This window comes from Neospora caninum, chromosome Ia, assembly GCF_000208865.1.
Source record: "Neospora caninum Liverpool complete genome, chromosome Ia".
Taxonomy (NCBI): Eukaryota; Apicomplexa; class Conoidasida; order Eucoccidiorida; family Sarcocystidae; genus Neospora; species Neospora caninum.
In genome coordinates, this window is record NC_018385.1 from 1,873,945 (window position 1) to 1,888,611 (window position 14,667).

General features: G+C 51.6%; 3 protein-coding genes across 3 annotated transcripts; 1 reads left to right on the plus strand and 2 right to left on the minus strand.

The window, feature by feature from the left end:
* Positions 1-81: 81 nt before the first annotated feature.
* On the minus strand, positions 82-489 carry NCLIV_002040 (hypothetical protein; the record flags this gene model as incomplete). The annotated part of the gene is made up of 1 exon (XM_003879702.1): positions 82-489. One exon carries the CDS (start codon positions 487-489, stop codon positions 82-84), a length of 408 nt encoding a protein of 135 aa, XP_003879751.1.
* Positions 490-4,888: 4,399 nt separating this feature from the next.
* On the minus strand, positions 4,889-7,331 carry NCLIV_002050 (ekn1, related; the record flags this gene model as incomplete). Its single annotated transcript, XM_003879703.1, has 3 exons — positions 4,889-4,988; positions 5,181-5,307; positions 6,281-7,331. 3 exons carry the CDS (start codon positions 7,329-7,331, stop codon positions 4,889-4,891), a joined length of 1,278 nt encoding a protein of 425 aa, XP_003879752.1.
* A 3,821-nt stretch (positions 7,332-11,152) lies between these two features.
* NCLIV_002060 (putative ATP-dependent Clp protease adaptor domain-containing protein) lies at positions 11,153-13,844 on the plus strand (the record flags this gene model as incomplete). The annotated part of the gene is made up of 4 exons (XM_003879704.1): positions 11,153-11,172; positions 12,507-12,647; positions 12,907-13,052; positions 13,681-13,844. 4 exons carry the CDS (start codon positions 11,153-11,155, stop codon positions 13,842-13,844), a joined length of 471 nt encoding a protein of 156 aa, XP_003879753.1.
* Positions 13,845-14,667: the final 823 nt, after the last annotated feature.

Here is a 14,667-nt window from a genome sequence, read left to right on the forward strand (position 1 = left end):
TACAGAGATATGCAAGTCTGAGGCCGGCTGAGCTTTAGGGAGTGCTGTTGATCACTCGCCTGCCTGTTTGGAATAAGAGTTTTATAGCTCACTGGCATCGCTCAAATCAGGCGTGGGACCGGACGGGCCTTCCGGAAGTACGGCTGGCGGAGCCGCGGGTGCCCCTGTAGTTTCATCGGTTACAGTTGCAGCGGGCGAGCTTGGCGGAAACACTTCTTCTGCCCCTTCTCCTTGACTCTGACTACCAACCAGCGGGAGACGACGGGTCTCCTGTTTGTCGGGATTGTCCTCATCTGGATCGCGAGCAGCAAGAGCACCAGGAAATAAGCGGGGATTTCGTAGACAAACGAAGGCCGCCGCGCACAGATCTCGGGACAGAACCCAAGCTACGGGGATCTTGCTGGGAGTCGGGGGACAGAGAACGCGTTGCTTCAAGGAGCAGCTGAAAGCCGCGAGGACTGTCCCCAGGAAGGCAAGCCGGCTCACCATCTGGCTATATCAAAGTGCTTGCCAAACCCCATTAGTCCGGAATCGATCAGCCAGCACGCCAGCGAAGGTAGCGTGTGCTACCGGAATCTGCGCGCTATGGCGGAAAGGGGCACTGATCTGACATAGTCGTGGGGAAGTGCATGGCTTTTTGCCGAGGAGCGAGAAAAGTGAGGAAGGTCTTGCGCCTTCGAAACCGACCATGGTGTGTTTCGATCCTCGTGGTGACACGGGATCAAGTAGACATTTACCACGTTTGGAATATATCAATTGCTAGGGGAACTAACGAGGGGCATGCCTCGGACGGATGGGACAGGCGGAGTCGGTGGGAAGAGCGCTTGTGGGGCAACAGAATAGCGTGAAGCTGTGCTGCAGGTTGGCGACTCCGAGAAACATCAGCGCGGTCGCCGCGGTTGGCGCGATGAGGCGCGAAGCTGGCACAGGAGGGACAGCGCGCTGTCTGCGACGGGAGAACGGTAGAGCGGTCTGTGCGTAGAGGGGAGGAAGTAGGGACACTAAACCCGACAGGTACGGTTTGAATCGACCCCTGTGCCTCGCGCTCTGCCCAAGAAAACCAATTAAAGATTTTTGTCAGTAATGTCACTCATATACGCTCCGTCGTACACCGGTATGTCAACGACTAGCTGCTCAGAGACACGCCCATGCGCAGGAGGGACTCATCGTTCAGCGGTCGACGAGCATGAGTAGCAGTTTTCCTACGGTGGGGGACATTCCGTAAGACAGTTAATGGCCGCAGCCCCAATCGCACACCCGACTGGTAGCCAATGTCTGCTAGCCAACCGTATCATCTGCAACGTAATGAAGGATGATTTGAGATTCCGAACCGGCCGGCAACCGTGTGGAGAATGTACCTCGTGGACAGTATTTGCCTCCAGAAGCACAAGCTCCACCTTACATGTGCTCGTGACAGCCTCCATCAGACGTCACAACTGGTGAGCAAGAAAATGACAAAGTGTGACGCCAGACCTCTCCCTGCAAGGCACAAGTGGACTGGTTGTCACCACGCTGGCCATCCACTGTTACTGCACAGCGGCTGTCTCTGTTGCTGCGGCGCAACTCACCTGTCGCACTCTCTGCTCAACGGGTTTCCACCAGCTGCCTCTTGAAACAAGCAGAGACGTGCCCAGGTACCTGATTGCTGGCAACGGCCACTATTGTGCTCATCGCAAATATCTTGTACTTCAGGGTTCGGTTGTTCGCACTAGCTGCTCCCGTTGCTCCAAAACAGTTCGACTATATAGTGTCGTCTACAGCTCCCCGCGCCACCCTGCACATTTATGTCACGTCGATGTGTTGATTCAACGTTCGCTGGTACAGCATGTGAGACAGTCGTGGGCCTTGTTAGACACACACGCCCCCAATCGTTAAAGCACGGGATTTTTTGCAGGCCAGGCGAAATTCGTGTCATAGCACACCCAATGGCATTGTTTTATCATCTTTGGACAACCCGAGAGGCAGCAACGCAACGCAAAACTAATGACGTCTGTCCTCTTTCAGCCAAAAGTATACACACTCACCAAAATTGCAGCCCTTTCAGTTTGAAGAATTGACATCAGTAAAGACTCAGCCTAGATTCAGTCGCTATACGAGAAACTGTTAGAGGGTGTCTGTGTATTTTCACGAGTCAAAGATTCACAATAGTACTGCGTCCCCCCTCGACGAGCACTCGTTGGCGTGGCAGTACAGGCGGGTCCCCCGTACACCTGATTAACAGAATGACGGAAGCGTACAACTTTCAGTTCACAAATGAAGCCTGCTCGCTCGAAACGTGAATCAGGCTCCTTTGATAGTATCTTTGGCCAGCTGGTGAACTGTCTGAACATCACCTGAGGATTGCTCCCGAACCTGCAAAGAACGCAGGGCCAGGCCTCTGGAGGTACAAACACAGAAAGTCAGAAATGCGGCTGACAGGCGACGTAGAAATGATACAATGTGGCTGCTTGGCAAGTGTGCTGGCGAATTTCCACCCTTTTACGTGTACCCCGCTGCAGAACAGGAGTAGATTGAGCGTGAGGCGTGCATGGGCGAGGACTAAAAACAGTGAATATTAGATGTCGGGTTGGCCATTCTGCGACTACTATACTGGCGAGAGCCATTCCTAACGAATGGTTCGGTTACTATGCTCGCACCGTCTCGATATGCACGCGAGCTCGATCTTGAAAACTTCGTGGGGAACCGCCTGTCGCCCTTCAGCAGCGTCCAGGTTTTTCAGCTGGTGGATCTCTTCAAGCGCCTACGAAAAACACAGCTCACTGCAAGAGACGTTTAAGCGAAACGTAGATGCCCGCAGGCACAAGTGTTTGACGTGCTTCTTCGTCCACGCATGCGTACAGCTTAGTTCGTAACGAGAGCACCATCGCTGCACAACCGAATTCTCTACCAGACTGGAGAGGAGGTGCCAACAAAAGAGTACGGCGCATCCTGCTATTAGATACCACCGAAATTACGGTACAGCGTGTGACAAAGCTTGAGCAAGACCAGAAGCTGTGCTGGCCCTTAAACGAGGAGGGTTCCTGGGCACTACAGATCCAGACGGTTTTCTGTCATGGCATCCCACATGTATCCCAGCCATTTAGTCTCGGTCGGGACAGCCGTCTCACCGAGTGACTTTCACTTACGCTGCTACTTGTGTCCCACTGATTAAATTTGTTTTCCGCGCGGTCTCTTCTAGTCTTACCAGAGTCGCAGCATTCACCACTTGTTCGCTCTGATTTAGTTTCAGGAGGCAAAGACTGGCGTTTGCAAGAGCACGAATGCGGTGAACCCGCATAGTGACGGACATCGTCAATGGCTTTGATTCGCCACCATCGGGTCGGCCGTGATTTATTGTGGCTGCTCTTTGGTAAAGTTGTAACGCATCACGGTATTTCTGACTTTGCATGTGAGCGCCCGCTGCGACCAAGAGGAGCTCCAGGGTTTGAATTGCAGAAGAGCTCGAATCAGCTACGAGTCGTCCGTCTGACTCAGGTCGTGTAAACGGGACAAGGATAAAGTAAGCGTTTAGGACAGGGTCCGCAAATGGTGTATTTGGTCAAGGCTACAGTTTCACTAAAATGTCCCTAGACTGATGCGTGGTCCAAGAGTTGTTTCCCCAACGTTGCTGTGCATGTCCGAGCGCGTAACGGGTCACACATCAAATAAGAAAAGACAGAGGATAGACTTATATGAGTGTAAAGCGAGCTCCTGATGGGGGACTTGCAAACGCTGCATCTATTTCTATCATCGGTAAAGATTGCAGGGCTCTACACTTTACTGCCGGTTAGTGCAAGTCATTTGTCACAATACTTGGTGGTGACCTTTTGTAAACTGTACCGGTCGACGGATTGCCTCCATGGGGCGGCGTTCTCTCTTCAACTGTTGTTGACATTTCTCGTCGTCGGTAAGGAATGAATAACTTCGTAGTCACCCTCCTAGCGATTTGCATTGCTTCAGGGTGAGTTGCGTCTGCCTCCAGGACGCTCATCACCTGTTTGAGCGCATCTTCCATACGGCCCAGATGTTTCAGTGCAGAAGCGTTTCGGAGTCGCGCGTTCGTCCAGAGAGATTTCACCGTCTGTCCACTCATCTGAGAGGGCAGCACGGAACGCAGGAAACTACATCGACTCAGCAGCTTCTCTGACGTAGAAGCCAGCATTGAGCTGAGCCTCATGGGGCTGGACTTGTACTGAACTCTGGGTCAAGCGATGTTCTGCGTTTGCCCGCTGTCGTCGACACGTACATTCTGCCTCAGCGTCCCTAATGGAGCCCATCTTCGGATTCGGTTTCTTCCGATTGTCTGCTAAGCGTAAAGAACAGAAGGTGAGGCGCGTAATATCAAGTGCTTGCTTACTGGCGCGAAAACGAGTGGTTTGAAGGATAAACTGGCCCCACCATCAGGTTCTCGTTGATCCGAAATAGATCCTTTCTGCTGGTACCCTTTTCCGGACCAGCAAGCTGGTGTCACGCTTGCTGCATTCAAGTTCTGGCAAGCCGCTTCGCAATCTACAACGCAGGCATGGATATCTGCGGCTTGCAGAAAAGCAAGCCCTCGGTTGGCGCAGTACATTGCACGCAACAGACTAAATGCACGATCCCGGTTTGTTTCGTGTAGTAATTCTTTGTACAGTTTGGTAGTAGCCTCCAGAAGAGAGCGTACATCGTGTTTCGAAGGATGGTTTTGCTCACAGCTGGACCATGCCACATTTCTGTTGCGTTGGGCCGCTTTTCGCAGACAACCGTCAGCTTGCCTCTTTTTCAAGAGAATCGGGTGAAGCCTAACACGATATCGATGGGCATAATAGCACACAGGGACAGCATGGAGCAGTCTGCTGACTCCAGACAATTTAGACGGTGGTGGAAGGGAGTTGTTGTCGCCCACGCGAGATCGAGGAAGTATCAGGGCTTACTGTTTGAAATGATTGAGATCGGTCTGAAGGCTCTTTACTTGGTCCCACTGAAGCCCCGACATGTCTTTCAGAGCTTCCTCGAGCATTGATTCCGCCCTGCGCGCAACAATCGTCGAGACGGCCGACGTACCTATTAGTTCCCTCGCGGTCTCAAGTGGTGGACGTCGTTCAGAGAGACCCATAGAATGTAGAGAGAGACTCCTCAGGTTGGATTTTCACCTGACACTCCATTCTCGCTTCCGTGTCTGACTAACAGCCTGGCCTTGCAATGAAAGAAAGAAACAGCACGGTAGCTCAGAGAGGGCTGTGCCCCGGAGCACGGCAAACATAATATGAATCTTCAGGCTTATGTTGCAGAGATACAGCGCACTCCACAATAAATTGCTGCTTGACACAGAGAGTGTGCCCCTTTTTTCTGAGGTACCCAGGAGGCTAGGAAGCTTACTGGTCGAATAGCCCTTTCGAAAGAAAGCAAACGGCAATTCGGTTATAGAGGAGGGCGCGCAACCGACCATGTTCCTGCTGTAACAAGGGGCAGCTGTCCCCGCATGGCACCTGGTCGTTGCTGATCATGATTCTGAGGCCGTGCTTGCAATCCTCAATGCACTGAGGACGTAGAAGAAGCAGCCGTTACAAAGGACAGAAGAGTGGGGTGCCGGATGTGTCGTAGGAATCAAGTGCCCTCGTCACCAGGGAATACAACGATGCAGTGAGGAATTCTTGAAAAAGCTGCACATCTCTCTTTGTTATCAGTTCTTTTTCAATTGTACCTGTAGGCTGTGGCGATGAATGCTCCCAACGATGACCAACTGCTCACTTCCTTTTTTTTCGCGTATGGGCACTGATACTTGTTCAGTACAGTAGCTGTGTAAATAAACCATGACGCACTCTGTTTCCTCATCGTTCTTCGCACCTTCACACAGCTGGTTGGTTTTTAAGCCTCACAGAGCAAGAATGGCCATTCATACCGCCCCAGATCAGAGACATATTTTTCGCCTGCGCTATCTACTGGGGAAAATGGGTTTTCTTCGAACAGAACAATGCCCAAAAACTTTCCCTGTGTATTCGCAGGACTGTCGACACTTCCAGATTATCCCGTGTAACCACGGGGCGAGACACTAAGGAACGCATACCAAACTGTTAGTGGTGTTGGAATAATAATGTATGTTATGTATGCTGACGAAACGGTCTACGTTAGCGAGCAGTCTTCAACACAAACAGTTGCGGTGAGGAACGTGAGGCTTTAGGCTGACTCGCGCCCTTCAATTGCTGTGTATGCAGACGCACCTTGTCAACCTCGCCTAGGATGAGGTGACAGTAGCCGCGATTGCTAAAGCACCGCGCACTACACTCGAGCTGTATGGATGCACTGTAGGCTTCAATTGCACTTTGGAGATCTCCGTTTTTCAGCAGTTTGTCCCCCTTCCGTTTCAGCCACTCGGAATTTCCCTCGCGGAGGGAGCGACTATCCATTTGAGCATTCATCGTAGAGCAGTGCTTCAAATCTTTCGGGACGGGTGGCAATTTGTCACCCCTTGCAGGAAGACGATGTCTCCTTCGCGCCGTGAAACTCAAAGTAATTCTTTTTTTCTCTCGTACAGAATCATCTAGGCAAGGTTCGTCCGACGTGGTACAATCTCCACCACTGTGGGTGCTTGGTATGTCACGGTCGTCGAGTGCCGTTTCTGTACGACCTTCAGCGTCCGAGAACTCGTCCTCTTTGAAGCCAGAAGAGTAACGCTCCCTGTCCTGGACAGCCTCAACTCCCCTCCGAGGTTCGTGAATGTGATGAGCGACATCTTCGACTTCAAGTGTTCGGGCAGGGATCCCCGCTTCCTTGACGCTTCGTGCATTGAGAAACGAAATTGCAGTGGAGGGAGGGTGAGTGCAGGTGCTTGGTTCCGTGCAAAGGCGGGGCGCCTCTTTGGGATTATCTGTTACACTGTATAGTTCCTGGAGTGCCCGTGTTTTCCCACGTTCTGCTTCTGTTTCAAGCCATTGACGGGCTCCACTGTCGCAACGCCATTGCTCTTCCCGCGCAGTTTCCCGTTTGTCGTGCCTTCGCTCTTTCAGCTTTTGTCGTCGTTCTTGCAGTTTCCTTTCGTACGCCTTGATTGAGGCTGCTCTTCTTTCGTGCAAACTCTCTTTGCTAACTTCGGGATTATCGTTGGCACAAAATGCTTTCCAGAATCGACTTGTCTTCTTCCTGAGCTGTAGAACGAGCTGGGCACCAGACAACGAAGATTCTACAGTGTCGTCTTCGATTTCGTCAAACAAATCAACTTCGAAAAAGTACGGCGGCACACTAATCCGTATGTAGAGCGGTGAAATGATTGTACGGATCTCAGGCTTTTGATGGCTCGAGAGCGCAGGAACGCAGAGAGCAAAAGCCACCGTATCAGAGGTCTCTGACCACTCGAACTTTACTGGAACGGGCATTTTTGTCTAAACGTTAGGACAGGAACTGTCCTCGAGGTACAGAATATCAAACCTAACACTAATTAACTGAGTTAAATAATACAGGGTTGAACTGTGTAGAAAGGCACGGGCACTATGTGATGATATTTTTTGTACTCAACGGGGACGCGGTGACGACACGAAGCGAAGGGAATGATGCACCGTCTTCTTGACAATTCGCAACATGGAGAGGTAAACACGAGCGTAAGTAGCTGCCGTCAACTCTTCAACTACATGTGACATTACGAATAACAACCGTAAGAGAGCGTTAGTAATTACCATACGAACGGTGATTCTGTGGCACTCGAGTAGGCACTCACTTTGCACGAAGTTTAAAGGAAGGCCGAATGCGTCAGCAAACCACTGCAGCCACATGAGAAAAAATAAAGAGAGAATGTTCTTTGCACTCAACTTGGACACGAAGAATCGAACGATGAGCTCCGCGAGGAAACCTCCAGCAAAACAAGTGAAGGGAACGTTAACGTTTGCAGGAGCACTAAGCACGCTGCGACCAACGGTCGTCGTCATGTGTCTCCTTAAAAACAAGCCCTCAAAACAAATAAGAAACCCGAAGCAGGTGAGCAGATAAATGCTTCTACGCCGGACCCAGAAGTAAGGGACACACGTGCGAGGCAGCTGTCGCCTAAATTTTTCGCTCGCGATTTTCACTCTGTAAGATTTGGTGGTACACCATGAGCGACAGAAGCGATGTCTCCGTAAACTTCTCCTCAGTGGCAGCGGGAAAAAACCAAATATGGGACCCGCTAGGCCGTTGAGGACGACCTCCACTAATGCGAATTCTTATGCGGAGGAGAGGTGTTTAGTGCTCGTCCTAACTGTCGCGCACACAAGTCACCTCTCAAAGGCAGTGGCAATTTCCTCGTTACCATCTTGCTCTGCACTACATCGAAACTCTCTCGATACCCTCCGTTTCTGGATCATAAAACAATGATAGAACACAACATTAGGCGGCGAACAACCTTAGACACATCACAACTTGACTTGACATTTTCAGCATTTCAAATTCAGGGCGCTCACCACATGACACCCCACTACATTAAGGCGGGAGACAAAACGGACATATCGTTCTCACGCTTATGCTCCAGAGACAATAGACATACCTGGGGGCCCATACAGGAAAACCATTCCATCCTTGCGGTAGGGGCAATGTCGCTGCAAGTGACGCCTAGCGGATGCGCGATGATTGCTAGTTGAAAACTACTCCAATTCCCGTTCACCGACCCGAAAGGGTCGGTGGCAATTTCTGGGGCCCCCAGGGGCTAACCAACAAAATTATCTAATGTAATCCGGTCACTTTATCGGAGATTACTACCTGTTTTTTACTTCAAGATGTGCCAAGGGAGCGTGAATCGTATTCTTTTTTTGGTCATAAGCTATTCCAGTATTCTCACAAAACTGAGCTGGTAAGAGTTGAGCCGTATGTAGCTCGTGGTGCTTGGAAGAAGACTGTTCAAACACGTGGTCCATGTAGCCACCGAATCCCGTCCAAGTCCGTTATTTGAATATCATCATACTTCTGAAACACTTGAGATGGAGGGAGGTACTGTATGTACTGTCCTCTACGACCGAACGTTTACACATATTGACCATCGAATGTAACAATGAACGGTCCCGACCTGAAGGAAACAGTACAAATAAACGGTAAAGCAAAATACGTGTTTTTCGTTGGGGACGTGGTGCTTACAGCAATAAGTGAAAATTAAAGTGCACTGAAGCTACTGCCAGCTACAAACATGACCTAGAGAGAATCACTACCACTCACCTGACGTCGCACAAAAAGAACAGAAAAAAAAACACCAAGCATATTTTTCAATTAATGTCTAAAGTTGTATTAAGCAAAGTGACGATATGTGTATTGATGGCGTCGAGACGCCTACAAAAATTCCTGACTCGCATTTGATGCGGATGTCACACGGCAATCTTTAGTAAAAGGCGAAAGATTGATGCGTTCTGTGACAACCGCTGCGACGGAGGACTGCTGTCCGGTTACCCCCCCACCCGACCATGTGGTTAAGAGTCTACAGAGACAAAACGACTCGCGCTTTCACCACTACTGCACTTCTGCTGTTTACCGTTCGTGATTTCGATGGTACAAGGTATGGAGATGTCAAGCAAGCAATCGTGTTTTAGGGTAACAGGAGAGGCTAAAACAAGTTTTTCATTAGTGTCATGTTTTTACTGGAGGGATGGTTGTCAGCTTTACGCTCGTAAGTCATTGCTAGGGTTGCGGGGAAGGTTGAGCACAAGGATGTCTTCGATGTAGTTTTGAAGGAATGGTTCTTATTTGTGGTCTTTATTTTTCCCTCTATTCACGGGAGAGCGAGCGCAATTTCCTTAAGTGGTATCTTCCTGTCGGTGCAGCAGGAGACACACTATTCCACGCGCATGCACAACATAATATTTCGTCGGCAGCATGCTTACAATTTTTTTGCCCCGCCGTAGGGCTGTGCCACTCCGACTTTCTCTCTCGTAGGGACACACGCCAACGAAAAATGCTACTGGTATGGCCACACGGTGTCCGCTTCATTGTGGGAGGCTGTCGCCGCAGGACGACTGCGACGATCTTGTAGAGAACTGATTGACCATGTAGATAGCAGATCGCCGACGTTATCGCTGTCCTCTTGTGCTCAAACAGTGTGGCAAGCGGTGAGACAACCGGGGAAAGCACACCTGCAGTCTCGCTACATGCAGAGATATCTATCGACGCAAGGTCACCCCATCGCCTTACCAACACCGTTCACTGAGTGGGCACATGACGCTTCTCGTTTTCGGCGCGTTTTCCAGGAGGAATGACTGCACTCGCATGCCAGCTGACGCCTTGCATGCATCGACATAGGGTTTTAGTTTTCTCCCCTTGTTCTACACCTTTGTGTGTAGCGCAGCTCACCGATTCTGCCTCCTTTCCTGCCTTGCCGTACCCGTTTTCCTAAGCGTCGCCGTCCCTGAAGGTGGGCTACTGGTTTAGATCTTGAATGCCTTTGTTTGCCGGATCGACTTCTACTGTGCTTCTGTTCTGATCCTGCACGTGATGACGGACTTCAATATCACGCGGCGTTTGGGGCATGTTACATTGGTGAAGGACGATGGAGCTGAGAACCACGTCTCTCTTCCTGCTCTCGTTTTTCTTCGTTCTCTCCTCACCGCCGGTCGCCCCTTGCTTCCTTCCAGCAGCTTCGTATGACGGAATCCCGGTTTCACCCCTGCGTCTTGCGTCTTCTGCATTGTTCAGTTCGGTCCCTTGCCGCACGCGCAAATGCAAACAGACGTGTGCGTTTCCGGCTTCCAAGGGAAGTTCTCATTTACCCTGTTCTTTTCTCTCCCATTTGCTCGCTCGACTCAGAACATACGTCTGTGCCCGGAGTTGTGCATGCCGCACTGCATCCTCGCCACCTTCTTTTCTCACGGTGCACCGCCCTCCAGAGGCTCGTCCGACGCTCCGGAGAGAACAGATTCGTTGCTACGTCTATCCCTCACGTGTCAGCCGCTATGCGTTTTTCGCTCCCTTTTGGTTGTCACTCGACGGCGCAAGGCATGTGGCCACTGAGACAAACGCCAGAAGCCCGCGTCTCGTTCCCCTCTCTCAGCAAGCGAGGTCCACTGTCCCGTCCAGGGCAGGGAGACGAAAGGACGTTGCCGTCGTGGAATCATTTCTTCCTCTCTCTTTCGATGCAAAAACCATCGGAAGACATGGACCACAACAGGGGAAAAGGGGAGAAAACCAGTTGCTGCTGTTTGCATCTGGCGATGGGCGCCTGACGGACTCTGGAGAAGACGGCGCTGCCATGGAACGCATCGAGAAAGAGTAAGGAACACTGTGGCCTACGCCGCCAAAGAGACCGCCAGATCCGCCTCTTTTCGTTGTTTTAAGCGGAGCGTTGCTCCACTGTTTCGGCAGCCAAGAAGCCTCCGTCTCAATGACATTGCAGGACGAACAATGGATGCTCTGATCAGGAGGTCAAACGAAGCAAGAAACGTGCGCTGCCCGTGTGTGTTTGCATGCGTGTACGCCGGTTCTGTGATGCCTGCTTGCGGCGTCACGGGTGGTGCTTTGCAAACTTCCATAAGCGTTCTTGCTTCCGTTTCCCTCTGTTGCTCCTCGTTGTCTCCGCGCCGTCCCCTTGTGGGTTCCTCGCTCTTTGTGTCTGCGTTTGCACTTGTTCGGTTTCTCTCTTTTCTTTCCTCTCCTCCCTTCCGCTCTTCCTCTCGTCACTGGGCAGTCCCCCCACCAGCCGTTCAACGGAGAAGGAGCCCTCCCGGACCTAATGAAGATGACTGTGTTCGTGCCTACTGGGTGCACGCAGACTCACCGACGACGTCTTTTGCTTTAGTCTTCTAGTCACTGTAGGAAGTAACAAACGAGTGGCTGTCGCGCCTTTGTCGTCGAACGAGCAGTGGGAACTGCCCGACCTTTTCCTGCGTGCTTCGGAGGTAATGGGTCCCGTCTTGTCGCTCTCCGTGCGCGCTCTGACAGACGAGTTGCACTACTGGTTTAGGTCGTGAATATCTTTGGTTACTGGATCCAAGTTCTAGTGTGTTAGCATGGCTTTTCGAGAACACTCCGGGCGGCGACGATAAGCAGGTGGACCGCAAGAAATACCAGCAATTAAGATGAGGGAGGCAGAGACCAAGGAAGAGAAAAGGGAGATCAAGAGAAAAGGAAAATTAACACCAGTGGCGGAGGGGCAATGGCCAGGGCGGACTGACGCGAGAGACGTGGTATCGTGCCAGCGAAGAAGACACGATGTCGCCGTGCACCCGCTTCTCCCGAGCGGCTGACAACCCGTTCGGGTCCCGAGAGAGACGAACCGTCTCAAGCTGATTCTCGGGGGATGCATTGTGAGGAGCATCGCCGTCTCCCCTTTTGTCCCTTCGCTTCGCGTCAGTCCAGTTCCCGTACCCGCTGCCTTTTTTCTGTTCGAAAGCGAGTCCTTGAAACTGTCCTGGCCCACACCTTGTGGGGAGGACCTCGAAGCGGAGGTAGAAATAGTGAGAAAGGGAAACCACGGGCATGCAGACGCTTGAAGGGAGTGACGGAGCGAGCGGAGACGGGCGTCCCCGTGTACCTTTCAACTCAGTGGGTCTGGTGCTTGCTCAAGATGCTTTGTGGCCTGCGTGTGCGTTCTCTTTCCTTGCCAGAGAAGTCAGCGAAGAGGAGACTACAACGCAAGAAAAGAAGAAAGAAGAAAAAGAAATAGAAGACGACCAAAAGAAGCAGGCGGAGCGGAGAGAGCGCTTGAAAGCGTGGCAGGTGGTCCTTCACAACGATGATATTCACGCGTAAGGAAGCGACTTGCAGCTTGGATCGCTACTCCTTTCCCCCCCGATGCTGCGTGGTCTTGTGCTTGCGGGCGTGTGCCGCGTCGGGGAAGCCTGCTCGATCCTTCTTTGGATGCCTTGCTTGTCTTCTGCCTAATCGGGGCCGTGAGAGTTTTCTTCTGCATTCGCTGCTCCGGTTTTCCCGTTGTTCCGTCCCTTCGCTTTCCCCATTTGCTTTGCGATCTGTCCTCTTCCCTCACGCGTGTGCTGTTTCCTGCAGCATCCCTCACGTCACAGATCTGCTGGTCGACGCGGTGCCGTCCCTGACCAAGGCAAAAGCTCACTCCATAACGGTCCATGCACACAAAACGGGTCTCGCTCTCATTCTCCGAACGTGGAGAGAAAAAGCGGTAGAAATCTATCGGAGTAAGAGGCGACTTTCTCCGTGCGAGACGTTCTCATGTGCCTAGGGAGAACACTGCGCTTCAGGTGCTTTCCGCTTCCTATATGGCGAACGCAGAGAGGGGACCTCCCTGTCTGTTCCCCATGAACTCCGTTAGGGAGGGTGTGAATGGGAGGCCCTTAGGAATTCGGAGTCTTCTCTTTTTCTTTTGGTTCCCCGAAGACGTGCACAGACCGGGGGCTCTTGTCGCTTGTTCAAGCCGATGAGCATTTGCACGGTGTGTACGATGTTGCAATTTCAGTTCAGACATACAGAGAAAACGACGCGGGTGTCTTTTCTGTGTGCAACGTGTTCGCCCGAAGGCAGGCGCCGTACATTCCCACATGTACACGGAGCAGATTCGGGAACTAGACCTTATTCAGATGTAGGAATCTCTTATAGGCTACACCTTTGTTCACCAGAAAGCTGCAACGTGTGTGAGGCTCTACGACAGCATTTGCGGACGCTTTTGATGTTCTCCACCCTCCGCGTTCACAGCGGACTCGAATATCGCTGTTGATACTGGGACGGGCTAGAATCTGTGGCGAACCTGCAACTGCTTGCGAGCCCATCGTTGTCCCCCCGTATCCTCTGTGCTTTCCCTTTTTGCAGAACTGAAAGCAAGCGGGCTAACCATCTCGCTCGTCCCCAGCAAGAGGAAAGACAAGCAGGAGGGCGGAGGGGAAAGCGACGGAACACGCGGCATGGATGGCGAAGATGGAGGTGATAACAATCTGCAGGATGAAGACAACGATGACAGTGACGATCGTGACTGAGACTGTCAGAACGGTAAAAAAAGGGACGTGGAAACGCGCATGACACAGAATCCCACCCACAAGGAGTCAGCTACGTCTCCGTGTCTGGAGTTGTTTCCTTCTCTTGCCAGTTCGTTTGCTGTCAGCTCGCTTTGCCGTCTCTCCGCCCGTGTTCGGGTTCCTCTGTTGTTCGCTCGGTTGCTTCCTACGCCGCTCGCTTTCCCTAGCCAAGAATACAACAAACCAGATACCTAAGTGAGGTGAAGAACCTGAATTTACATGGAATATATTTACAGTATCTCCGAACATATCTTTACTATAGAAGATCGCTGTCCGCCGAGCGTTGCTCCTCGTTTTACGCAAGCTGATCGATTTCTCGTTCGCAGCTGTGGGCATGCACAGCCGCGGAGCCGACCATATCCCTGCTTTAGTTCTTAAGCATCGCACTCCGCAACCCCAGAAAAAACCCGACGACACAGACGGAGGAATGAAGCCAAACGTGCAGGATAACCGTAACTCCGGAGTCCACAATCCTGACGCAGGCGAGAAGAATCAGATGCCCGGTTTCCCCTGGTCCGACACACCGCGGTTTCTACGAAAAGAGCCGGGGCGCAAAGCTGATTGTTCTCCAGAATGAAGACGCCAAAAGCAGTCGCATGAGCTTTGTAGAGAAGTACACACCGATTGTTTACCTATACATATGTGTACTGCAAGTGAGTAGCTTGCACGACTGTCTACGTGAATCGATCTGTAATGGATGGACTCAACTCTGTGCCTGTACAGCCGCACGCATGGGTGTGCCTATGGATCGAGGCACACGTCTTTCAGCACGAACGGGTGGGAT